The sequence below is a fragment of the Oratosquilla oratoria genome, chromosome 26 (genome assembly GCF_046742065.1).
Source record: "Oratosquilla oratoria isolate Oo_2021 chromosome 26, ASM4674206v1, whole genome shotgun sequence".
Classification (NCBI taxonomy): domain Eukaryota; kingdom Metazoa; phylum Arthropoda; class Malacostraca; order Stomatopoda; family Squillidae; genus Oratosquilla; species Oratosquilla oratoria.
This window is the reverse complement of record NC_134802.1, coordinates 21185376-21202791: the sequence shown is the minus strand read 5'-3', so window position 1 is coordinate 21202791 and position 17416 is coordinate 21185376. Positions and strand designations below refer to the sequence as shown.

At 40.9% G+C, this 17416-nt stretch overlaps 1 protein-coding gene across 9 annotated transcripts in view; it reads left to right on the top strand.

The window, feature by feature from the left end:
• Positions 1–17416, top strand: part of LOC143039407 (histone-lysine N-methyltransferase SETD1-like) — a 109231-nt gene that overhangs the window by 48818 nt on the left and 42997 nt on the right. For 8 of the 9 annotated variants that reach the window (XR_012967634.1, XM_076209392.1, XM_076209390.1 and 5 more), the window contains 3 exons: positions 2414–2449; positions 9406–9594; positions 15039–15246. Coding sequence is in view for 8 of the 9 variants with exons in the window: in XM_076209392.1 (XP_076065507.1) it covers positions 2414–2449; positions 9406–9594; positions 15039–15246 (433 nt within the window). In the remaining variant the exon portion in view is untranslated. The remainder of the gene's footprint in view (positions 1–2413; positions 2450–9405; positions 9595–15038; positions 15247–17416) is intronic. The other variant, XM_076209394.1, reaches the window with a different exon arrangement.

Here is a 17416-nt window from a genome sequence, read left to right as displayed (position 1 = left end):
TGATTTGAACTCGGCAATGCAGCCCATTTCAATTAAACTACATATACATTCATATACCTGAAGACTTTTTCCCCCCTTTTAATGAGGGGTGGCTGAGTCAATTCATACACCTATCCTACACCCATCCAAATCTCATTTGTTGTACTTCCAAGCATAACACCTGATGAGTGAAGGATTTTTTTTTTTTTTTTTTTTTGTCTCCTGCCACACTGGTTAAATTTCATATATATCAAAGGTTTGAAAAAGAAAAAAGAAAAAAATTAAAGGGCCTTGCACTATGATTTAATGGATGAATAGTATCCTTCTTCTTGAGTCCTTTTCAGAAGAGGACCAGAAATAGCATCAACTGTGATCTTGTAAATCTGTATCCATGAACCATTCTCCCTATTAATTTCTGCAACATTCTATGGAGTGAACTCACCATTTCCTCTGTGTGTAACCATGATATGTTTTATGTACTGAGATTTGAGTCTTTTTTTGAGTTTATTTCCACCATATTTTATGGGCTTTATGGATTTTAATGTTTATTTCCAGATTTGATTTTCCTTGTATACTGGATAGGGTGAGAGCAGGGTGGTGAAGTTTAGGGTGTTTAGTGTCTGTGTAGTGATTGCATCTGGGGCAATTAGCTTCTGTGGGCTGGCCAGTTGTTTGCTTCATCACTGTTTTAGTATTGGGTTGTGGCCTGAATGTAGTTGCACTAGTGTGGTTCTTGTTTGTTGAGTGATTTCTCGGATTGTCTTCAAAGCTTGTCAGCACCCTCATCTCTCTCTGGAGGTTCAGGGGTTGACACTTGTCTTTAGACTGGACCCAGGATCTCTTATCAACTTCATCTGTATTTCCTCCACCTTTTCTCATAAAGAAAGCTGACAACCAGTGAATGCTGCCCATCTACTACTGTGAGGTAGTTACTTAAAAACTGTCCCAAGTTAATACATCACATGCCTCAATCCAGTATTTTCCCAGACAGATGGGAAGGCCTGTAGATTGTTGCCAGCCACTGTGAGGCTGCGAGTTTCTTTTCAGTAAAACTTGAGACAACAGCTAGTGATAATGGTCCTATACAGTATGTGGGTTCTCTTATGTATTATTTTGATACCAACTAGAAGAGTTTATAGCAGTATTTCTTGGATTTCCTGTGGTATGAATACTGCTACTATGTAAGGGACTCTTTCATATATACAGAATATCCACCAAAGACTTGTTCTCCTTATAAGTGGGAGTGGCCAGGTCAAAACAACACACACTCTTCATACACATATTCATATCTACCTCATGGATGAAGGGTCCCTGTCCCCAATCACACTGCTTACAGAATGCATGACAGGTGCTTGTCTTTCAGTATTGAGGTATATTTTGAACACCTGTCTATGAACTTTGAACATCTCTATCCACCTTTTCCCACAAGAAGAGCTGATAACTGGGAACTGTTCCCTTTCTCTTCCTGCTAATTGGTAACATGGAAACACAGGCCCATATCAATACTGTGCAGGCATTTGTCTGACATTTTGTCCCAGTGAGATGTGTGGAAGGGCCTAAAGACCATTGCCAGTTGCTGTGGTGCTGTGGATATCTAGTCATTGAAACCTGAGGGAATAACTGCTGTTGTTATTTGTCATCAGTAGATATAAATGTTCTTCTCATTCATTGTTCCCATTCCTTTGAGGCAAAGCTATGTCAAACATTTTAACTATTCTTCTACTCTTCTTATGGAGAATGCTAGCAGTATTCAAGTTGTCTTGAAAAAGTTATTGTACTTCAAAAATATAGCAGATGCACATACATACATGTATATACCAAAAGGCCCTTTCACCCATATAAAGGGATTGGGCAAGTCAGCATACAACCATCCTACAGCTATTCCACACCTGTCCAACCACTCTGTTGTTCCTCCCATCTTAACTCCTCATGGATGAAGGGTCATCCCAGTCCCACCCACTACTCAGGTCAGAGTCAATGCAACAAAACATTTTTGGTAGAAGTAGTTGTAGAAATTGTCATATGTATCTTACATTATATTCTTTACCAACTTGTATGTTGGTAACCAAAATTTCATTTACAAAACTTTGTGCTTGCTGAATGTAATGCTGTAGTAATTATCATAAATATCTCCAAGTGTACATTGCAATGACTTGATGAAAGAGAGTGTGTTACAAATGTTCATTCCGGAAGTCCCTTTAGTGGTGTCTTACCTACTTTCTGTCGTGTCCACTCAAATATCCATTGTTACAGGTCTCAAACTACTATTGTTGGGAATCTCCATTCATTCCATAACCATTTATCTTGGTGTTCCACAGGATTCTATTTGTCATCAACTCTCTTCCTTTTATTTATGTAAGACCTACCTTAATTTCACTTTTTTTGTCCTATCTACTCATATGCTGATGACCTCACTCTACACATCATTCGTCAGATGCCCCACTCAGCAGGATCATCCGGAGCTGCACAGGTTAGCTTCTGAATACCTAACTTCTGACCTTTCAGATATTGCTGATTGGGATAGAAAAAATGTAGCCTTCTACCATCTCAAAAGCATAGTTCTTCCATCTTTGCACAGAATTCTTATCTCTTCTTTGATAAAACTGTAGCTTTCAAACATCTTTGGTCTGATCTGTATGAGTAATCTAAATTAGAAATTTCATATCCCTACTTCCATGAATACGGTGTTAGAATTGAGTGAAACTAAACTGAAAAGGAAAAGTAAGTTTTGAATTTAGGAGTGTGGTAGGTAGGGTGTTGAGAGTGAAGAGAAGGAGTTGCTCCATTGGAAAATGGTGAGATCTGCCTTTGGTTGGATAGAAAGAAGTGTCATCAAAGATGATATAGGAACAAATGAGAATAGGTTGGGAGGGATAGATATTTGTAAGGGTGTATGGCTCGGTTAATGAGAAAAATGAAAGAGAAGAACTTTGAGATACATTTAAATGAGTGTGGAATTTTGTGAGGAATGTGAATATAGTTATGTTTGAGGATCTAATTGTTAGAGTAGGAGATGAAACGGTGGATGGCATTGTAGGAAAGTATGTTGTTAATTAATCTGTTGCCCCAGGTCTTGCTTACAGAAGACCCATGGCTCCCAAGTAACTGCCAACAGCTGTCAGATTGGCCCACAAGTCACTCAAAGAAGAAATGTTGTGTTTTTATCTTGGTAAGGCTAGAGTAGGGCAGTGTAGGATGAGGTGTTTAGTGTCTTTGTGATAATTTTGTCAGGGGCAATTGGTTCTGTAGCTAGACCTATTCTGTATTGGAATTGTTTTAAAGCTGGTTGGTAGCCTTAATGCAGTTGTGCTAGTGCAATCTGTGCTAGTCATGTGTGGGATTTCTATGTAGGGCTTATGTCTGAGGTAGTTGGTGGAGTATTTAGTTCAGTAGGTGGTTTTGTAGTACCATTTTTGTGAACTGAGTGCAGATGTGTTTTTGCATAGACATGTTGCTAAATACAGATGGTAAGTTTTTGTAGAGGTTTTGAGTAGTGTGATGTTGGTGTTGGATTCGGTTGTGTTTGTTTTGTGATAGGATGAAGGGATGAGGTTGAAGGCTCTTGCATAGAACTGTGTGCCAATCTTTTTTGTGTGCTGCTCATTGGGGAAGGTTTTGGTTTCTGTATGTAGATCTGCTCTTCTTGAATTCATATTAGGCAATTGTATTTTGAACCTAACCTAATTTAACTTTATGAGGTTGGTTTTCCCATAGGTTTAGGTGTAGTAAATAGTAGGGAGATTGGTCAGTAGGATACAGGGTTTTGTGGTGGCTTGTGTGCTTGTAAGATGGCTATTGTATGTGCTCGAATGAAGATTGATTGAATTCTATATTTTGCTTCCAGGAGAGGTTGAATGTATCTGTAAAAACCTTAATTGCTCCTGGGCCTCAGTGTTTTAGATGTCTGATATCTTTGTACCTTGTGTAGTTTGAATTTCTTTGTATATTTTCATTGTTGGAAAAAGGAGGGGTGGTATATGTCTATGGTTTTATTATATGTATTTTTTTGGTTGTCTTTCTGTGGGGTGGGTGTATGTTTTGACTCAGTAACCCTCTGATGGGGGTAAAAAGCCTATTGGTGTATGTATTTATTTTCTGGAACAGATGGATGGGGTGGTGTGAGAGGTAAATGTAAGGGTAATGGGAAGGGGACTGGAGATGGTTAAATAAAATGTAGAAAAGTGGGAGGTAAGCCAGTTGCTGTTTGCTGACAACACTTTGTTGTGGCAGGGTCAAAGGAAGGATGAAAGGAGTTAGTGATGGAGTTTGGGAAGGTATACAATAGGAGAAAGATGAAGGTAAATGTAGGTAAAAGCAAGGTATGAGATGTGCAAGGGGAGAGGATAGCATTGAGTTGGAATTAAGTCTTAAAAAGAGAGAGGGTGAAGAAGTGGATAGCTTTAGGTACTTGGGGTTGCATGTGGCAGGAAAGGGAGGAGTGGAGGTGGAGGTGAATTATAGATTGAGAGAAGCAAGGAAATGTCTTGGAGAATTAAAAAGTGTCATGAGAAATAGGCAACTGAGAATGGATGCAAAGAGATTATATGAAGGTGTCATTGTGCTGACAACATTGTATGGGGCAGAGACTTGAAATTTAAGAAAGGTAGAAAGGAAAAGTTTAAATGTGTTTGAGATGAAATGTCTGAGAAGTATGGTAGGGGTTACTAGGTTGGATAGAGTGAGAAATAAGCAGGTGTGGAGGAGAGTGGGAGTGAAAAAAGAGATGGCAGATAGGGCTGATGAAAGGTTATTGGGAAGGTTTGGACACGGAAAAAATGAGTGATGAAAGAGTAAAAGAGGTGTGGAAGGCAGAGGTGGGGGGAGTGATTTTGAGGGAATGACTGAGGTTGAGATGGATGGGGTGAAGGGGGCATTGAGCAAGAGTGGAATGTCTATTGAGCAAGGAAGGGAGAAGGCAGGAGATAGAGATGAGTGGAGAGTGACCGTGTATAAATGATACAGTTATGTAAAGAAGGGAGGGGCAGAAGATGGGGAGGGGGGGGGGGGTTATATGCTAATGATGTTTTGATGCTGCCCAAAGGGATTTCTCCCTGTCTTCTCTTTTTCTGCATGAGGGGACGGAGAGGAGAGGGGTCATCAATTAAGTGAAGCGGCCTTGCTGTGGATGTACTGTGTCTTGGTACATTGCTTCTGACCTAGGGTAGTGGACAGGGTACAGGGATGACCCTGTCATCCATGAGGAACTAAGATGAAAGGGTGGTGGGTGGAAGTGGAATGGTTGGGAGTAGGTATGTGCCTTTGATTTGGCTACCACCCTTATAAAGGGAAAAAGCTCTTAGTATATAGGTAGGAACAAGCAAATTTGAGGGAAGCAGAAAAGAGGAGCCTAATTGTATTTGAGATGAAGTGTTAAAGAAGTATGGGTGGTTAGAAAATAGAGTGAGAAGTGTGGAGTGAAAGAGGGAGTGGGGATGAAAAGGGAGTTGTTATTATCATAGTTGTCATTCCCTAGACTGGCCAAGTAGTCCTGTCTCCCTAAGGAATGCCATAGCTGAAACTGGGTTTTCCCACAAATCATTTATAGAGTGTATATTGTGTTGCTGGTTTATGTGATTGTATACAATGCAGTCTTCCATAATGTGTTGTATAGTATTGGGCGAAGGGTTGCATCCTGGACAGTTATTTGCAATGTGGTCATCCAGCCTCTTCTGGTAGCTTAGAAGGGCTGCATGGTGTCTACATCACAGTCTGGCCAGATGGACACTGTCCTCTCAGGGGAGAGAAGATTCAGAGGGATGGATATCAAGGGGTCTGGCATGCAGCAATGTGTTGTCTTTCAGTTTGTTGATGGAGTAGTGAATGATATGATAATGGAGGAAGAGAAGAGAGTATTTGTGTGTGGTATAGGTATTTGGGTGTTGTTTTGATGTTTCTTGGCATGTATGGGTGTTCTGGTATGTAGTGTAGTAGATGTGCTGTGGTTGTGGAGGCCATGGCAAGTGTTTGTGTGCCTCACATGTCAGGTGATCCTTCACTTTGAGGACATTTGTTTCATAGTGTAGGGTCTGTAGGTGTTGTATTTGTGCAGTCTGTAGTCTTTAAGGCTTTGTGGTAGGGCTTTAGGGCTTTATGGTCTGAAGGGTGTTGAAATATGTCTCAATGAGATTAGGGGCCCATATTGGGCTTGCATAATTCATCATTGAGCATATGCATTTTGTATTGTAGTGTTAGTTTCTTTGTTTTGTCCAAATAATGTATCTGTAATTGATTTCAATGCATTAAGTCTAGGTGTGCATTTAGTCTTTGATTTGTGGTGTTAGAATGACATAGATGTATTGGATGTTACATCAAGAATCTTGGGTGTGTGTGTGTGTAGTAGGAGAGTTGTTGATTATAGGCATATGTATTTATGTTCTGTTGCCCAGTTGGTGAGAAGTGTTGCTGTAGATTTGATTGGGGCAAGTGTATTTGTAGTGAACCAGGTGTTAAGGTATGGTTGTAGTATTTTTGCAGCTTTGTCTGCATTATGGTGTGTGCATGTAATTGTTATGTTGTCTGCGTAGGAAGAGATTTGTATTTCTGAGGTGTCGGGTATGGTTATATTGTACATGTATAGATTAAAAGGGAGTTGGCAGATAGGATTGATCAAAGAATGCTGAGATGGTTTGGGTATATGGAATGAGTGAAGAAAAACTAGTTAAAAAGAGTAGATGGAGGGAATTTGAGTGGCAGACCAAGAATTAGGTGGAAGTATAAAATGAAGGGGGGCATGAGTACAAAAGATAGCAGTGAATGGAGAATGGCTTAAAGTGCATGAGGAAATGCGGCTTGAAGGAATGTTCTTCTTGTCTGTTCCTTTATTCTTTGAGTGGATGAGAGGATAATATCATAGTGGCTAGAGTAATGGACTGTAGGTTGGAAAAGAAAAAGGAAAAATAAACAAACAGTATCCTCATTCTGTTTGTCATGTCAACACCTGTATGAAATTTTCAGTTTCTTTTGCATTTCTTTGTTGGACCTCTTAAGTTGGTAATGTAGTGGTTACTTTTTTAACTTTAATTGTGCTTCTTTTGCTTGAAAGACATTGCAGTACTGTACTTTCAGCACATTCTTACTTTTTTTTTCACTCATCTTTTTTTTCCCCGATTTGATTTCTTTTTGTAGTCAACTGAATAATCTTCTGAAAATTGTACCTAGTAAGCCTAAGCTCACTGCTTACAAAAGAAAATTAACAGTGCTTGCTATTATTTTGAACTTCTCTTTGCAGTGTATAGAACAATATAATGCATTTTTTTGTATGATAATTCTTTTATTTCTATAATAGTTTTATGTATATAAACAAGTGTTTTTACCTTTGGCAATCTGAAAAAGAAAGTTTATACTAGAAAGCTTACACTTCCTAAGGATACTTTATGGTTGTGCATGGAAGGATGGGTATATGCTTTGGCTGGGCCACCTCCATTTCCAGGGGGGAAAAGTTCTTTTGGTATGTGAATATATGTATGTAGGTGGAAGGTATAAAATTGCTGGTGTTGAGTGAGCCCTATTGTTTGCAAGCAGGTGTGGGATGATAGAAACATCAATATAAATGAAAGTCAAGGATGTATTTATGGCCAACCAGAAATAGATGAGAAGGAAGAGTTGTGAATGGTGGGATGATTATGTGAAGGCAGGAGTAGGAAAGAAGCAGTATGTGGACTGGTTCCAAGGTTGGACTTCAGAAGCATATGAGAGGTACAAGAAAAAAAGACAAGAAACAAAATGTAAGGTAAGGGAGACAAAGAAGAGAGCAGATGTAAAATGATGTATGTGTATGACAGAAATTTTTCAAAAGAATAAAAATATATTTTGGAAGGAAGTGAAGAGAATGAGAGGGGATTGAATCATGTAGAAAGAAAAAGGTAAAAGGTGAAGATGGACATGTTAATAGAGGTGAAGGTGGTAAGGGGAGGATGGGTTGAGTATTAGGAAGTATTAGTGAGTTGTTGAATGTAAAGGAGATTAAGGATGGATGTTTTGGGAGAAAGTGGAATGAGTGTGTAGAGAAGAGTTTGGTAAAGAGGAGAGGGTAATGGGAGGAAGTGGACATGGCTGTGAGTGGGAGATGAGGTATTTTTGAAGTTGAATGCAGAGGAGGACAGGGAGACTTTGATTTTGATGGTGAGAGATACAAGGAGAATGATGAAGTTGATACAGAAGAGGAGATACAAGTAGCATCGAAAGAAATGAAAGCTTGAAAAGCACCTTCATTATGTAGATATCTTGTAAAAGTGAATCAATTTCTACAGTTGTGGCCAGTTCTGAGGAAAGACTGAAGCAATTGGTGACTTGAATTTGGAAGGGTATGTGTGAGAAAATTTAAAGAATTATGGCAGAAATAATGAGATGCAGAAGAAATCGTGATTGATGATTGTCATGTTCATGTGAAAGTGAACCAGTTTTTACTGCAGTTGTGCCCAATTCTGAGGAGAAACTGAAGCAATTAGTGACTTGAGTTTGGAAGAGTATGTGTGAGAAGAAAGTTGAAAAAGAATGAAAGCAAAAGCAATGAGATGTAGAAGAAATATTGACAGATGATTTTAGTAGGTTGATTGTGAGTGTGAAGAGTGAGAGGCTTCCCAAATTAGAGGGTTTTAAGTATTTTGGGTTACATGTATGGCATAATTGTGTGTTTTGAATGTCACCTCTGTTTATAAAGGTGAAAGGGCCTTTTGTGTATCCTAAGTAATAGAAACCTAATGAGCTGAATTTTTAATAATAGATGAGGTATATCACTTAAGATAGTACATGATTTTTGTTTATTCAGGTACTTTTAAATGTTTTGCTAAATTGTAACAAATGCAGAAATTGAAATTATTAGCTGTGGACACTCACATGATATTGGAAACAGATATGACAGGTATACCCATGAAGGAAAAACAGAATTATGTTTGCTGAATAATGGAGACACTTGATATATACTATGATTTAGTTATTTGTGTCAGTTTCAACATTGGTGCATGCCTTGGCTTCCACCTCCCTTATAAGGGGGAAGAGGCCTAAGGTATGTACTGTAAATAGATAGTAATTCTCACTTGGTTTAAGGAGGGTGGAGAGAAAAAAAAGGGATGTGATCAGAATGAATGAGTAAAGATTTTTCCCTCCCATGTGTTAGTTGTCTCAATTTATGGGTATTGGCAACTAAAGTGGGCAAGGTTTATCCATTGTAATTGCTGAGTTAACAATAAGTTTTCTAGTATTGGGAATGGTAAGGTAAATTACTATCATTTGTTTATTTATTGTTCTTTTTTTTTTGTTTACCTTCATTTTCAGCATATAGTTACAAGAAAGCAACAACTGAGTCACATGGCTACCCCTCTTTTAGGAGGAAATGGGCCTTTAGTTTGTATTTATTTGCATACATACTCATACATGTACATATATATTGTGAAATACGGATACTAATGTTATTTCTTCTAATTTTAGTCGCAAGCTGTTAGTGAAACAAATAGAGAGAAGGTGCCTGCCCCCACCATATCGAGGCCAGAGGGAATTAGTTCATTATCGACATTATTTGAATCACGTGAAGGTTTGGGCATTGATTCCATGGGTCTTGGCTCAATGGGCCTGGGATTCCGTGCTGCAATGCCGAAGATGCCGTCCTTCAGGAGAATTGTAAGTTGTCATGTTGAATAATGTTTTGCATGATTATTTAACTGTATTTCATGAGATATGATGACATGAATAATTACATGTCATATCATTAGAAAAAAAAAATATTATATTTGTCATCTGCATCAATTGACACTTGACTGAATGACATACTTTTAGATTCTATCATGGCTAATGTCATATTACTTTGTCTAGGGGACAGACTTAAGCCATATTGGGGTCTCAGTTGTTGAAACCACAAACTGTTCAGTCTGTTTCTCAGCTGAATAAAAGCATCTATCAGTAGCCAGAAAAGGATATATAAAGTATGCCACCAAGTTGGAAGGGGCTAATGACAGAACCCAAGAATGTTTTTGTACATACATACACATACCAATGGCTTTTTCCCCTTACAAGGGAGGTAGCCAAATTCAAAGGTATGAATACACTCCCACCCATTTCATCCCCACATACTCCACTCCCATTCACCATCCCTCCCTCCCACTTTTCTTGGCTCCAGGATGAAAGGTCATCCCTGCATCTTGCCCACTGCCCTGGGTCAGAAGCAATGTAGCAAGACATAGTACATCCACAGCAACGCTGCTTCATTTAATCAGTGACCCCCTACCCCCTCCATCCCCTCACGCACAAAGAGATGACTGAGAGAAATCCCTTTGGGCTGTGTCAAAATATCATTCACACATACTCCCTCACCCTTCACCCCATCCCCCACCCACTCCCTTCCATGCATCACAGTATCATCCATACACAACCATTCTCCACTCACCTATATCTTCTGTCTTCACCCTTCTTCAACAGACATTCCCATCTTTCCCAATGCCCCTCCACTGATCCTACTACAAGCATAGTGTTGTCAGCAAACAACAACTGGCTTATCTACCACTTTTATCCATTTTCTTTAACCATCTCCAATCCCTGACCCATTGCCCTTGCACTTACCTCTCACACCACCCCATCCATGTATAAAATTGAACAGCCCAGGTGACAAACACATTCCTGGCAAAGTCCCATCTTTACCTCAAACTACTCACTCTCTCCATTTCTAATTCTAACACAGGCTACTACTCTCATAAAAACTCTTGACTGCTCTTAACAGCTTTCCTCTTATCCAATATATCTGCAATACCTCCCATAGTGCCATCCTGTCTACCATGTCATAAACCTTTTCAAAATCCATGAAGGCCCAAAAAAATGTCCTTATCTTTTCATAAATCTCACATATTTGTCCTACCACAAAAATCTGATCCACACAACCCCTACCTATTGTAACCCCACACTGTTCCTCACCAATTACTCCTTCTGTTTCTCTCCTAATCCTCTCAATCAAAACCCTCCTATACGCTTTCCCAAATACACTCAAGAAAATGGTCCCACTGAAACTACCACTGTCACACTTGTCCCCATTTCCCTTGTAAATTGGAACTATACATGCACTCCTCCAGTCCTTCAGCAGTCTACCCTCTTTTAGACAAACACAAACAACCTCACCAGCCAGTCCACCATCACTGTACCTCCCTTTTTTAGACTTTGCATGACACCCATCTGACCTAGGTGCCTTACCTGCTCTCATCATTTTGATAACTGCTTACGCATCATCTTTTCTTATTTCTCCTCCATTTTCCTCATTCATTACTGCTATTTTCTTAGCACTTCCCACTGCAACTATCTTTCACTCCCTTTCCTCCTTCACATTTAGCAACTTCCTAAAAGACTCTGCCCATCTTCCTCTTATTGCTGTCTCTTCCATTATCATCTCTCCATGGGTGCACCTTTTACCTTCATCTCTACTTGATTTGCCTCCCCTTTGTCTCTTAATTTCCTTCCAAAACATCTTTTTATTACTTTCAATTTTTTCTGTCATACTCTTACCCCATTTCACATCTGCTCTCCTTTTTCCTTCTTTATCTTATGCTTTACTTTACTTTGTACCTCTCGTTTGATTCTCTCATCCTATTTTGTAACCAATCTGTGATTGCTTGTTTCATCTCTCCTACAACCTTCTTTGCTTCATCATCCCACCACTCACTACCCTAACTTCTATTTCCTCCCATCCTCCTTGTTCCACACACCATCTTTGCACACAAAGAAGACAGGAGAAAATAGAAGGAAGGGTAGTGAGTGGTGGGATGAGGAAGCAAAGGAGGTTGTACAAAAGAAACGAGTTTCACAGATTGGTTACAAAATAGGACGAGAGAATCATATGAGGAGTACAAAGAAAAGAGAAGTAAAGCATAAGATAAAGGAGGTAAAGAGGAGAGTAGATGTGAAAGTAAAAGTATGACAGAAAATTTTGAAAGTAATAAAAAGAGGTTTTGGAAAGAAATTAAGAGAGGAAGAGGAGGCGAATCAAGTAGAGAAGAAAAGGTAAAAGGTGCAGATGGAGAGATGATAATGGAAGAGATGGCAATAAGAGGAAGAGGGCTAGAGTATTTTAGGGAGTTGCTAAATGTGAAGGAGGATAGGGAGGGAAAGGTAGTTGCAGTGGGAAGTGCTAAGAAAATGACAGTGATGAGTGAGGAAAATGGAGGAGAAATAAGAAAGGATGTCCCTTACAAGGGAGGTAGCCAAAAAACAAAGGCATAAAATCCACTTCCACCCATTCCATCCCCACATACCCCACTCCCATTCACCCCCCTTCCTCCCTCTTATCTTGGCTCCATCATTATATCTCCTGCATCTCGCCCACTGCCCTGGGTCACAAGCAGTGTCACAAGACACAGCACATCCACAGAAAGGCTGCTTCATTAAATTGGTGACCTCCATCTCCATCCCCTCATGCAGAAATGGAGATGATGGGGAGAAATCCCTTCAGGCTGTGTCAATTTATTTTTAACACATACTCCCTCACCCCCTCCCCTCCTCCACCCACTCTCTTTCATGCATCACAGCATCATCCATACATAACCATTCTCCATTCACCCCTATCTTCTGTCTTCTCCCATCCATCCAATGCCCCTTTTACCCTATCCATCCATCTCATCCTTGATCACCCCCTCATGTTCACTCCTACCTCTGCCTTCCACACCTCTTTTACTAATCTTTCTTCACTCATTCTTCCCATGTGTCCAACCCATCCCAATAGTCTTTCATTAACCCTATCCCCCAACTCCCTTTTCACCCCCATTCTCCTCCTCACCTCTTCGTTTCTCATTCTAGCTGAGTAGTTAAGAAGATGAGAGCAGGTAAGGCACCTGGGTTGGATGGGTGTCATTCAGAATGTCTAAAAAAAGAAGATATAATGATGGTGGACTGGCTGGCGAGATTATTTAATGTTTAAAAGAGGGTACAGTGCCAGAGGACTGAAGGAGTGCCTGTATAGTTCCACTTTACAAGGGAAAGGGAGGACAAGTGTGAATGCAGCAGTTTCAGAGGGATCAGTTTGTTAAGTGTAGTTAGGAAGGCTTATGGGAGGGTTTTGATTGAGAGGATTAGGATAATAACAGAGGGAGAAATTGGTGAGGAACAGTGTGGGTTTAGGACAGCATGGATCAGATTTTTGTGGTAAGACAGATATGTGAGAAAGCTTTAGTAAAAGGTAAAGATTTTTTTGGTCCTTCATGGATTTGGAAAAGGCTTATGACAGAGGAGACAGGAAGGCAGTGTGGGAGGTATTGCAGATATGTGATAGGAGGAAAGCTGAAGAGCAGTCAAAAGTTTTTATGAGAGTAATAGAGCTTGTGTTAGAATCAGAAATGGAGAGAGTGAGTGGTTTAAGGTAAAGGTGGGACTCTGCCAGGGATGTGTTATGCTGCTTTGGCTGTTCAATCTATACATGGATGAGGTGGTGCAAGAGGTAAATGCAAGGGTAATGGGTCAGGGATTAAAGATGGTTAAAGAAAGTGGAGAAAAATGGGAGATAAGCCAGTTGTTGTTTGTTGATGGCACTACGCTTGTGACAGGATCAGAGGAGACATTGAGGAAGTTAGTGACAGTGTGGGAAGGTGTGCGAAAGGAGAAAATTGAAAATAAATGTGGGTAAAAGTAATGTGATGAGATGTACAAGGGGAGAAAGTGGCAGCAGACTGGAAGTGAGTACTAAGGGAGACTGGAGGAAGTGGATAGTTTTAGATACTTGGGTGCATATTAAATGAAGCGGCCTTGCTGTGGAAGTGCTGTGTCCTGCGACACTGCTTCTGACCCAGGGCGGTGGGCAGGGTGCAGGGATGACCCGTCATCCAGGAGGTGCTCAGATGAGAGGAAGGGTGGGAGGGGTGTGGAGTGTATTTAGGGATGAAATGGGTGGGAGTGTTTTTATGCCTTTCCCTTTTTGGCTACCTCCCTTGGAAGGGGGAAAAAGCCTTGGTATATGTATGTATGTATGTACTTGGGTGCAAATGTGGCAGGAAAGGGAGGAATGGAGGTGGAGGTAGAATGTAAGTTGATAGAAGCAAGTGAATGCCTTGGGGGATTAAAAAGGGTAATGAGAAATAGACATTTGGGAATGGCTGCTAAAAGGAGATTATATGAAGGAGTGATTGTGCTGACAGCATTGTATGGGGCAGAAACATTGAACATAAGAGAGGGAGGGAGGAGGAGTTTGAATGTGATTGAGATGCGGTGCCTGAGAAGTATGATAGGGGTTACTAGGCTGGATAGAGTGAGAAATGAGGTGAGGAGGAGAATGTGGGTGGAAAGGGAGTTTGGGAGATAGGGTTGATGAAAGAGTATTGGGATGGTTTGGACATGTGGAAAGAATGAGTGAAGAAGGATTAGTAAAAGAAGTGTGGAAGGCAGAGGTAGAAGGAGTGAACATGAGGGAGCAAACTAAGATGAGATGGATGGATGGGGTAAAAGGGGCATTGGGAAAGAGGGGAATGTCTGTTGAGGAAGGATGGGAGAAGACAAAAGATAGGGGTGAGTGGGGAATGGTTGTGTATGGATGATACTGTGATGCATGAAAGGGATTGGGTGGGGGATGGGGGGTGAGGGAATATGTGTGAAAAAGTAATTTGATGCAGCCCAAAGGGATTTCTCCCTGTCTTCCCTTTTTCTGTATGAGGGGACGGAGAAGGGGGGTCACTTATTAAATGAAGCTGCCTTGCTGTGGATGTGCTATGTCTTGCAACACTACTTCTGACCAAGGGTAGTGGGCGAAATGCAGGGATGTCCTCTCATCTAAGAGGAGCCAAGATAAGAGGGAGGGAGGTGAATAGAAGTGGAGGTGGAGTATGTGGGGATGGAATGGGTGGGAGTGGATTTTATGCCTTTGTTTTTTGGCTACCTCCCTTGTTAGGAGGAAAAAGCCTTTGGTATATATATTTACCTAGTTGTAATATACAGGAAGGGAGCTATGCTTGTAGTGACCCGTCTTTTTTATCTTTCAGCATCAAGTTTGTTCTTAAATTCTTGAGTAGTGTTTGCCATATCTAATTTATTCCAGGTATCCACCACTCTGTGTGGGAAGCTATTCTTTAAAGTAAATGTTTTACACTTATTTTCATGTTCAGCGGAAGATTAGACCACCATCGCCCCCACAGCCGGATGATGACAGTAGGATGTCAGAGGAGGAGGCTACTCAGCAGGACCGGAAGAGGAAACAGTCATCAGATGAATCATCAGATTCTGATTCAGGTCCTGAGGAGTTGATGCCAGCTAGAGAAAAACCTGTATCACCAGTAGGGAAAGGTCTATCTAAGTGGTCTTCTGATGAATCGGGTATGTGCTCTTATATTTTGTCACAGTGCTTGGGCGGGGGGGGGGGGGTAGTGTGTGTGAGCAAAATTTGACGCAGCCCGAAGGGATTTCTCCCTGTCCTCTCCTTTTATGCAATGGGGGGACGGAGAGGGGGGGTTGCCAATTTAATGAAGCGGCCTTACTGTGGATGTGCTGTGTCTTGCGACACTGCTTCTGACCCAGGGCAGTGGACAAGGTGCAGGGATGACCCGTCATCCAGGAGGTGCACAGATAAGAGGGAGGGTGGAGGGGTGTGGAGTGTATTCAGGGATGGAATGGGTGGAAATGATTTTATGCCTTCCCCTTTTTGGCTACCTCCCTTGTAAGGGGGAAAAAGCCCTGGTATATGTATGTATGTATATATATGTATGTATGTATATATATATATATATATATAGAAATATAAAAACTATATATGTATATATATATATATATAAAAATTATATATATGTATATATATTAAAGTATATATATATATATATATGTGTATATATATATATATATATATATATATATATATATATATATTGAAAGGCCCTTTCTTCCATATGAGAAGAGTGACCAAGTCAAAGCATGCAGCAACCTTGCACCCACCCCACATCCATTCAAAAACCCAATCATTGCTATCCCACACCACATACAGCTAGGGTGAGACAATGCTATAGGTACAGGACCCAACAGCAGCAGGACCCAACAGCCAGAGCTAGTTTACCCTCCCACTGCTTCAGTATAAAGTGTTACCCCATCACCCAGTTGAGAAACCCATGGAGTAGACAAAAAGAATGCTTCCCCTGGACGGTGCTATACCTTCACTCAGCCACCCCCATCCACCACCCACCCCCATCCACTGTGTAACCCCCCTCCCTAATCAACAGATATAACCTACATTGAATGCCTCTTTTACCACCTCCATCTCACCCTTTTCTCCTAGTTCACTTCATTTGCCTTTTGGTTTCCTAAACCCACACAGGTCATTCCCAATTTATTTGGTAATATTAGTAAAAATGATGAGATATAATTTAATTAGGATTGAAACTTGTGATAATTGAAGCAACTGAAGCAGTGGGGGTTTTAGTGTCAGACTGTTGTGAATAAACTCCTGTAAAACTAGGTTACCAGGTCAAGTAATGGTTTCTTCTACACCTGCACTTTTTATTTTGATGTCGATGCTGCCTGTCCAACACAAGCTAGGAAACATGGGTTATGACACATGGCCTCATTGCCAGGCTGCCACTTGCACAATCAAGTGTATGTTTACAGACTTCAGGTGTTGCAGCAGATGGACATGGCTACAACATAACTAGGGTGGAGGACCTGAGGCTGGAGTCTGGGGTGATGATTGGTTTCATCCAAAACTCCAGTGTCATAGTCTGTTGTTGTTGTTGTTGTCGTTCCCTAGACTGTCTGTCCGAGCAGTCCCGTCTCCCCAAGGAATGCTACAGCCGAAACTGGGTTTTCCCACAAATCCTTTATAGAGTGTATGTTGTGTTGTTTGTGTGCATGATTGTGTATAATGCAGTCTTCCATTATGTGTTGTATGGTATGGGGTGAAGTGTTACATCCTGGGCAGCTGTTCACAATGCGGTCATCCAGCCTCTTCTGGTAGCTTAGAAGTGCTGGGTGGTGGCTGCACCGCAGTCTGGCCAAGTGGACTCTGTCCTTTCGTGGGAGAGAGGATTCAGAAGGGTGGATATCAGGGGGTCTGGCATGCAGCAGTGTGTTGTCTTTCAGTGTGTTAATGGAGCGGTGAGTGATATGATTATGAATATGTTTCCGGAGGCTGGTATTTGGTGGTTGTGGAGGAAGAGAAGAGAGTATCTGTGCGTAATAAAGGTCTTTGGGTGTTGTTTTAATGTTTCTTGGTGTGTGTGGGTGTTCTGCTATGTAGTGTAGCGGGTGTGATGTGTTTGTGGTGGCTGCAGCAAGTGTTTGTGTGCCTCTCATGTCAAGGTGGTCCTTGACTTTGAGGACTTTTGTTTCATGGTGTAAATGGTCTGTTGGTGTTGTATTTGTGCAGCCTGTAATTGTTTTTAGGGCTTTGTTTTGTATTGTCATAGTCTGTTGTCAGTGTGGGTTAAAATTAACAACAACATTGTATTTCCAGTGTTCATAACACAGAATTATGTAGTCTAGAGTGTGGTTGAGCACTCCA